Source organism: Buceros rhinoceros, unplaced genomic scaffold, assembly GCF_000710305.1.
Source record: "Buceros rhinoceros silvestris isolate BGI_N320 unplaced genomic scaffold, ASM71030v1 scaffold47096, whole genome shotgun sequence".
Taxonomy (NCBI): Eukaryota; Metazoa; Chordata; class Aves; order Bucerotiformes; family Bucerotidae; genus Buceros; species Buceros rhinoceros.
In genome coordinates, this window is record NW_010416634.1 from 1839 (window position 1) to 11482 (window position 9644).

Sequence of the window (9644 nt, forward strand, 5' to 3'; positions counted from 1 at the left end):
CCTACATAACAGTCAGCCATTGTCCTATCTAATTACATTGGGATGTGGATAGAAAACTTACTCCTGTGACATTCAAATAACGTTCCAATATTTTATATAATCAGTTTAAATATTTTTTTTTAATTAAAAGTCCAATAAAAAAATACTGCTAACAATCTTTCTGAAACTTTCTTCTGATTGTTATATCCAAATTCTAATAGGCATCTGTAATTTTTTTATGGTGACAGTGCAATATTTATCTTTACATGACAGTTAAATTAAATTGTGCTTTCTTGTATATAGTATAAATATTTGGATAACATCGTAAGTTACATAACCCACATTTCATTATTTTGCTCTAAATTAAAGGAAACTTTTAATTCTGTCAATTTTCTGTTCCAATCATGAAAAAACACACACTTTTACTTGCTTTCAGTATCTCAGCAGTCAACAAAGATGAATCACTTCCTAGTATAGATCGTTAGGGGTTTTTTCTCCATCCCTGTGGAAATTATGTTGATTCCCAATAACTTGATTCTTTATTACCATAATTTGCCTATTTGATTTCTTTGCTGATTTATTATCTTTATCTTATACCAACCCAAATTAAGAGTATTTGCTTAAAAGTATATATCACATAGAACATTATGGTATAATTGTCTATATAGGAGCTTTGTATGAAAGCAAAAATACAGCTTGAGTAATACAGTTTGCAATAAATTACATCTTTTGCTTTCATTTAACAGCCTTACATATGGAAATAGAGTATTTTGCAAGACCAAAGTTATTCATTCTCATTTCAACAATAATGACCTGGGCAAAAAGCAAACCCCCTGACCCTGTAAGTAATATGAAAGCATTAGATTTTTTTTAACTGAATATTTCTATTTAATGGAAAACATGAATTAAATTCAATTAAACAAAGTATTTCAGTATGTACTTCAACAATAGTTAATAAAAATTGCATCAGCCCCTGTAGTTTTTTTTATGATCCTTTCACCCTGAACCACTACTTACTGCCAAAATTGTTAAATTTATTCCACTGTACAGAGAAGTTTAGACACTGGGCTGCAATAATACAGCCAGACATTAAGGGCTGCTTGGACCACAGGTAAGACCTATGCTAACCACAACATGCACTGTCCTTCAGTCATAAAAACCCCCGTATTTACTACATAATTAATGAAATACATAGTTAAATCCGTGTGGAGGCAGGTAAATAGATACATCTTTAGGTATGTTAAGTGTTGTCAGGAACCCTGTGGGATGCTTTGTAGTATGCTATTGCAATTCTCAAATTTAGTGTTACGGAAATAAAATTTTTCAAGCTCATGTAATGATATACATAATAAAATTTTTAAAAATACATAAAATAGTTAAAATCTTTTACTGTGAAAATTGAAATTGAACTATTGACTTTTTCAAAATGTTGAACCTTAAGTATCAAAATCAGAAATTTTAAGAATTTAAAATTAAAACAAAGTTAAAACATATTTTAAATTAATTTTAAGGACTTAGTTTTACCATCTAGACCTTTAAAAACTGTCTGGTTTTAAGGCATGTATGATAGTCACATTTTTTCCTTCCTAGGAAGATCCTGAGATTCCGTTTACTGATGAAGATTATCGTAGAAGAAAGTCTCATCCTAACTTTATGGATCACATAAATGCTGAAAAACTCATTATCAAACTTGGGAAAACTGTATGTAAAGAACTTTTCAATAAAAATGGGTTATTTGGTCTTCTTACTTAGTAATGGAAATTACCAACAGTTTGAATACATTTTAAGAGTATGTTATTCTCTTGATAAATATGGATAACATCAATTATTAAAGAAGACTATATTATTATTATTATAACATCAGTTAATATAGAAAAGATTATAATATCTGATGAAGCGTAAGTGTCTGCATAATACAAATCCCAGATTCTGTCTTTTTTCCTTAGGTAGGGAGTAAATCATACTTATGTCATTTTAAAAATATAGTTTTTCATCGGTTGTATTAAATTAAAGCCTAATTAAAGCTGGACCTTTGTGGGGAAACACTTGAGGACGAAAAAATGTAGGGGAAAGGGGTATTAGCGTACTTCTAGGGAAAAGCATCTTTATATACTAGCAAGCTATGTTAATATTATGTCTCATTTAAATACTTAGAACATGCTCTGGCCACACCTAGCGTGTTCCTGGATGGTTCATGCTCTTGGAGCACAAGGCTTGTTGACTTTTTATTCTACCCTATAATTCACTTTGAAATCACGGCTGTAGAGCTGACCCAGAATAACTAGAATATATATTATCATGTTATATGTATTTTAAAATCACAGGTTTTGTGTTTTATTGATTTTGTGATTTTAAAATCAAGTTTTGTTTCACCCTCATTAGAATATTAATCTTACTAGAGAACAGACCTTGCCTGTCTTTGTTTTTAAGAGCTATTATTAAATACATACCAGCAGTGGCTTTGCAACTCAGGAAAATCGATGCTGTTGTCATTCGTGATGGAGTGCTCTGGATAGGGAAGGGAACTGCAAGACAGTGACCTACACTGCATGATAAAGGTGTTTTTTGGCCATTCTCTTTGTGCGTTAGCAGTCTCCCATAACAAATACAATTTACTGTCCATTGCAGAAATTGCTCAGACTGATTAGAGAGGGGGTAAAAAAAGAAAACTTTACTCTGACACACTTGTCATCTTATGCCCTGATGAGAGAATAGCTCTAGACATTACATTCTGTTCTAACATTAGTAGTACAGAATGCCAATAAAATTTGGTTTGCAGCTTGAAAGATCAGTGCTAAATTGTTGTTACTGTTACTCTGCTAACATGGAGTTAAAAGGCTGTCGAATAACATTCCTACTTGTGATGTTAGAAACATGGAGATTGTAAACAGCGTCCACCAGACCTGGCAATAACTCCTGCCAGCAGAAACACCCAGATGAAACATTGACTCAATTTTCTGACTATTCCAAAGCACTGAGTCACTATGTAACAAACGTATTAATATAATTAGCTCTAAATGTTTACCAGGCTGACTGACTGTTGAGAAGACAGTGGAACAATGTCTATCAGTACATGATAAAGCAACCTGAATATTTTCAAGACATACCTCTCGCAGACGTTTCAAAAGGAGCCCTTCTCCTCTGGAACTCCAGAGGCAGCTTCAATGGGTGTCACTGACCCTGGTTAAGTTTCTGTTAGAACTTTGGAATAGGAAGCCTCCAAAGCATCTGTTCCTCCCAACAGATCAACACTAGCTTCCAGTGGTGGTTGGAGACTTCTGGATTACAGTTCTTATTAATTTCTAAATTCAGTGGCATCTGGGAAATGTGCCATCTGTGAAAGAAATGACAGTCTTACCACTTGCTTGCACGGAGCTCCTTGAGAGATACTAGGATTCAGCAGCCATGTCAGTCATGTAGAGAAGATCTTGCATGTAAGAATAGAAGGGTTTTTTAGCCTTCATGTCTGTTCAGAGTGCAATTTAACGGCTTTTGTTGCTTAAAGCAAGGTTTCACTCCTCTGAGTTAGTGTATCTCTCATCTATATTTTGCTTAAATTCAGCAAGCGTTGTGAGCTAGAAGTCTTTGTTTTTTACCACTAGCAGTTTCTTACCTTTTCCTTTGCGGCAGGATATTCAGGCTGTTGTAGCTTTTCTGAGAAAACTTGCTGACTCTGGGATCCTGCCAAATTCACATTCCTTGGAGAAACATCTGCCTACCACAGCCAGAAGAGCTCTTCATCTTACAGCTCTGTTCTCAGTGGCATCACAGTTCCTGAACCCATTACTTTAGACATGTTTCCCACTGTTTATTAGAATAAAACAAACAACCGTAAACCGACCAAAACCTAGAACTGGTTCTAATAGTTAGAACGTGACATCTAGTGGCTTTAATGAATATTACACAGGAACTTGTAGGGAGGTAGCCGTGACTAACGATGCTGTGCATAACTGGAGCTTGCCTAATAATTGCTTTATTTTTAAAATTAAATACACACAAGTAATCTCAAGTAGTACCTTCTCAAATGTGTGACTTCTGGCACTAAATAGTATTTTTAGAGGTCTTAAACCTGTTTCAGAGGTTTGTATTTCGGTGAACTACAGCTCTTGGTGCCAAACTGTTTTGTCCCTGTAAGACCTACTGCAGAAGCTCCTGCAAGCTAAATGGAAGAAAACCCTATGTGTTACATTCCTCTTAAGGGAGATGAGAAATAGCATCTCCTGTGCTCTCACAAGAGGCAGATTTTTCCTGCTGGGAGATGGAAATTACAGCATGTCTTCTCCTGGGGCATGTTAGCAACGTGTCCAGAACAATTCTGGGAGCTGCTGCTCTTAGGGTACAAACAGTTTCTATCATGGTACAACCCAAGCAAACTAAGTGTGGGATTTCTTACGCTATCTGTAACGTCTTCTCATTTTAATGTTTCTTGTGATACTAACAAGCTGTTGCATTCAACTGAATTGAGATAGTTTTTATTACAGAGTTTTGTTTTGTAAGTAGATAGAAACAGATAAAATACACTGATGTTATAAATTGTCATCCCTTTTTATGATGCTTTGCTTAGACAATCAAAAATTGGCTAACTGTTCTTAGTTTTATGCTACTGAAGTATTATAAAGATGGTAACGAAATATGCATTTTTTCAAAAAAAAGAAGTAGATCCCAAATCTGGCATTTACTTCCTCTGTGAATGCAGGTTCTCTTACATTGTGTTATGTAGATATATAATGTCTAGGATCTTTACAACATTAGAATTATTGAATAATTTTGCTTCACCTTCAGAATTTCAAAGTGGCCTAACTTCAAGAGATTTTCTTGGAAGTTTTTCTCCTTAAGATGATTTTAAACATTTTCTTTTTTTTTTTTACTCTCTGTATAACCATTCTCAACACTGATCCAAGCAGTAACATTATACATAAACAGGCAGGCAGGACAGGCAAATTTATGACATTACACAATAATGGTCACAATCAACCCACATGTTTTGTTTCTTTTCTTTGCTGAATTGTGGTTAGGAAACACATAGATAATTCATGGGGTTGTTTGTGGTTTTTTTTTTACATTGTATATGAAAGTGAAAGTAAAACAATTGTAAAATCATCACTGCATCATTTCCCACTTCTTTAGGCAGTCAAATGCAAATATAATGCGATCTGAAAATTAGCTTCAAAGAATTTCAAAGTCATTTTTCTTCGGACTAGAAAGTAACATGAGTTATCCTGTCGACTTCCGTGATACACATAACTTACAGGGTTTTTAACTCTTAATTTTTTCTTAGAATTTCACTTCAAGTGTAGAGAGGTTAATTCTGATTGAACAATGTTTCATTTGGTTTTTTTTTTTTTGAAGGAAATATTAGCAATATGATTTATGGAACTACAGGATACGCAGCAATTGAGATACATACAAATTTTAAGTGATATAATTTACATACTTTGTGTATTTATTTCACAAGTACTCAAGTTTTAGGGTAAGGCAGTACCCTGTTCACAGTACTGTATAAAAACTTGTTGATTTTACTTCACAGAACAAACATAAATTTCCAACTTATGTTGTTGCCTCAGGACATCAGTACGGAGCTGGAGAAGGAGTCTTGCACTACTTTTTTAAGGTAGACATCATTTTTGAAGGTTCATTTAATTTTTAGTGGCAAACCACACTGGAACTGAACACATTTTTAGTACCTTTGTTATCATAAGATTAGTGCTTTTTTTTTGCTCTGTATGTTTATTATTTTTTTCTGTTGTTTTTGAACAGTGTCTCCATATGTACTTTACAGTGAGAACAAGTCTGTCATATCAATGGAATCAGGAAAAATGCCTTCCTTCTTAACATAGTATTCTCTTTTTCTCCCAAGCATTTATTTTATTTGGGATACAAAACAACATTTGTGACATCAAAGAATATTCTTTTTAAAAAGTTTCCTTTTTGTTAGGCTGCCAGTCAGTATTTCCATCAAGAATTTTTTCCTTTGCTGCAGTTCCATTTATCATTCAAGAAAATGAACTCTAAATCCCAAATATATGTATTTGCCTAGTTAAAAAATGCCCTTTTTTTTTTGCTGTAGTTAAAAGTAACTTTTTTCTCCTCACTGCATTCTCCTTTTGTATTCTCAGAGAGGTTGGCTTAGTGAGACTTCTGCAATACCTGTTTTTGGAGACGGAAACAATTTTATCCCAACCATTCATGTTCTTGATTTAGCAGCGTAAGTAAAAAAAAAAAGCAAAAATTTCCCCTGGACAATAACTGATACCCAGCTAGACAACAAATCCAAATCTTGGATGGGTTTAAGAACACTCTTTGGCCCTTCTTACTGAATCAAACAGACTTCCGTTTCTGTAGTACTAGATAAGCTTTCTGGAAACCTTATCTGACTGTTGCACTGATGCTCTGCTTTTAAGAAATAACTAGCAATGCTCAGTCTAGAGTGTGATACCAGTTAACTGGCACAGAACTGGAAATGGATTGTGGACTAAGTTAATATCTTCTACAGATGTTGCTTTTTATTCTTTGAACTTCTTTTCAAATAAAATATTTAAAGAAAATATATATGAAAATGTCCTGCTCTGAAGACTTCTGCAACAACCTCTTTGTACTCTTTCAGCAATGCATTTAACAATGAAAGCCCAGTATGCTTCTCTAACCACAACCCCTGACTGTACTTGCTGTTTCAGAGTGTTACAAAATATCGCAGACCACAGGCCAAAGTTTCATTACATACTTGCTGTAGATGAATCTATGCACACTCTTCAGGAATTAATAAAGGTAAGAGATTTTGATTCTTCTTTTTTTTCTGATATCTTTAAGGTTTTAAAAGCTATACATTTTTGAATCCTCCAAGAATTCTGTCCTTTTATCAAAATACAGTACTCAGACTTGATTTTGCAGAACTAACTTCTGCAGTATTATCATTAACTTAAGTCAAAATTTTACATAAAAAATTTCTTATGAATTGTCGTGAGATTCACAGTACTATAATTAGCTTCTCAAAGTCTTTAAGATGTTTTCAGCTTAATTGTATGGGAAGATAATTTGTTTTTCCAAGCACTTTGAAAATAAGTGTAGAAATAGCTTTGATGACACCGTTGAACAACACTCTGATAGTGAGCACCAATGAATACAATGTGATAGGAGACTTGCTCATGTGGATTGATGAAATGTTACAAAAGGACCAAACATAAGAGCCCAATATCTGTGGTTGAGTCAAAGAATGTTTCATGGAACAGTGCCTTAGGCAGCTCACAAGGTAGTTTAACCTTTGTTTTGGTTCAGGTAAATATACAGGGTCTAACTGAAAAGTTAACAGTGGAAGAGCCATTCTGTGTAAGTGATGATAATGAAACTAGTCAACATTCCTATGGAAGAAGAAGAGGTCAAAATAACTTTTGCAAGAAAGAGCATTACATAAAAATGAACACAAAAGATGTTTAAAAAATTTAGTGCTTAGAGGAGAAGGGTAGAGGCTATTGAAATATATGCTGTTAGCCATATAAGGCCATTGCATGGTACTTACTAAGAAAAGTTTGGAAAAGAGAAAACGAAAATTAGCATGGTTGAACTGTACATCGAAGAAAATAAGATGTCGGACTGCAAAAAGTTATGGTTATATCCAGATGAAGAAAATAGAATAGAAAACATCTAGAAATCTGGTAGGATAAGTTGAAAAACACTTGAGGATCAACTATCAGGAAAGACTCAAAATGAGTATCATTTTTCAAGCGCTTAAAGAACAAAAAACCTGCCAGAAAATCTATAAGGCAAAGAGATGATTGTGGTATAAATGGAGCATTTAGAGAAGACAAGACCAGAGCAGAGATGCTTTGAATAAGTGGGTGTGGATAAGTATTTGGAAGCATGTTAATGCTTCAGGATCTCTTTGTGGATAACTTGGTAGAAGATCTGTATAAAACTAAAGGAACTGCATAAGAAGTTACAGAATGAATGGACAACACAAACACTAGGAAACCACCAGAGTCTTACAGTGGTTCTGAGGACCGGAAAAGGTCTGAAATAGCTCAGGAATAAAATAAATCTGAGTTGCAAATGGAGAAATATTGGTGGCACTAACCTGAAAACCCTTCCTGATTCTTAATAGAATTAAATACTTCAAGAATCTGAAGTGAAAGTGCTGGGAAATAAAATTCGTCTCCAAATAGTTCTTAAGCAGTAGGAAGTTGTACATAGATTTAGGAGCTTTGGAACACTCTTCTGCAGTTTTGGATTGTTTGTTTGATTTTTTTATTGGGAGTACTAAAGAGGAAGTGATATATAGCAAAACAAAGGTGTTTAATAACTTATAATTAATACACTATTCCTTGATCTGTCTATTTCAAATCTATATACTCTTTTTTCAACTATAGTGTAACATAAAATTTAAACCACGTATTTTATTTACAGAAATCCTGCACAGTTTTTTCTAAGAATCTGATTTTATAAGTGCATTTTTTTTTTTCTTGGTAGTGTATCAGTAAAAATGTTGGACCAGGAAAAATTGAGAAGATCCCAGAAGAAAATGCATTCCTGAGCAAAGAGTTAACAGTTAGTACTTTTTCTTTTACTACTAAAGGACGTAAAATTAAACGTATAATATTGTGAAATATAAAATTTCCTTTTTTTATTTCACCATAAAAATTTAACCCCAAAACATACCTAAAATATGTATACAGTAGGTTTAAATTTAGAAAACAAACAAACTAAAATTTAACCATCACAGAACAGACTATTTTGAGGAGTTACAGCCTGATTTAGAGAAGCAGCAGAGCACTGATGTCACTGCTGCACCAAGCGTACTGGAACACTCTAACAAAACGTACACCTAATTATAGAAATAACAAAAGAAGTTATTAATGAGGTGCTACTAAGACTGGTGAACACAACATACATAAATAATGCTGTATTCATCTTTTTATCTGGAATAAACTGTTCATAGGAGAAATAAACAAGTTACAACCTCAGTAGTTTTAAGATGGTACTTGATACGTTCATGAAAGAGGTTATTTCCTGCAGTTATATGAAACCTTTGTATTGTACAGGATGTTTAATGTTTCACATTTTAAGAGTTAGTGAGGATACTCAAATGCAAATACATATTGAAAATTCTGATTTTTTTTTAAGCTTAAAAAGTCTGCTTTGGTTTGTACACAAACCTACTGTCCTTGTGCTTTAAGTCTTTCCATTCTCACCCCTCGATTCTCGTCTTTGGTTTAAACTAACTGTTCTTTTAACATGCATAGCTTAGGTCTGTATACAAATGTAGCTTTTCTCCCTCAGCAAATGCATTTGGATATGTTGTTTGTGGACCTGCGAATGGAATCTGTGTTTCTGAAGGAGACGTTCAACATTAAGTGGGTTGCTCAGGCAGGACTGGTGGAGAACATTGAACAAATCATCAAGGAATACAAGCAAAGTCAAGGATTACTGGTAATGATGTGGTGTTCACTATTTTAAAGTGCACCTTTTTTCCCCCCAATAGAAATGCTCATATAAACACAAGCTTAATTTCTTTAAATGAAAACACATGGCACTTTGATATAGATGCAAAAGAAGTGAACATAAAACCTGAAAAATAACTGGAGTTAAAAAAGCAGGAATATTAATTAAAACAATATTATTAAAGTCTTATTTCTTTTATAAGCCAGAAACTGAAACCCTGTAAATGCAAATGA

At 33.7% G+C, this 9644-nt stretch overlaps 1 protein-coding gene across 1 annotated transcript in view; it reads left to right on the plus strand.

The window, feature by feature from the left end:
* AK7 (adenylate kinase 7) overlaps positions 1-9644 on the plus strand; it is a gene marked incomplete at both ends in the record, with an annotated part of 22411 nt that overhangs the window by 1391 nt on the left and 11376 nt on the right. Inside the window, 7 exons of the mRNA XM_010137852.1 lie at positions 726-820; positions 1570-1680; positions 5507-5590; positions 6096-6184; positions 6654-6744; positions 8440-8517; positions 9250-9399. Coding sequence (XP_010136154.1) covers positions 726-820; positions 1570-1680; positions 5507-5590; positions 6096-6184; positions 6654-6744; positions 8440-8517; positions 9250-9399 — 698 coding nt within the window. The remainder of the gene's footprint in view (positions 1-725; positions 821-1569; positions 1681-5506; positions 5591-6095; positions 6185-6653; positions 6745-8439; positions 8518-9249; positions 9400-9644) is intronic.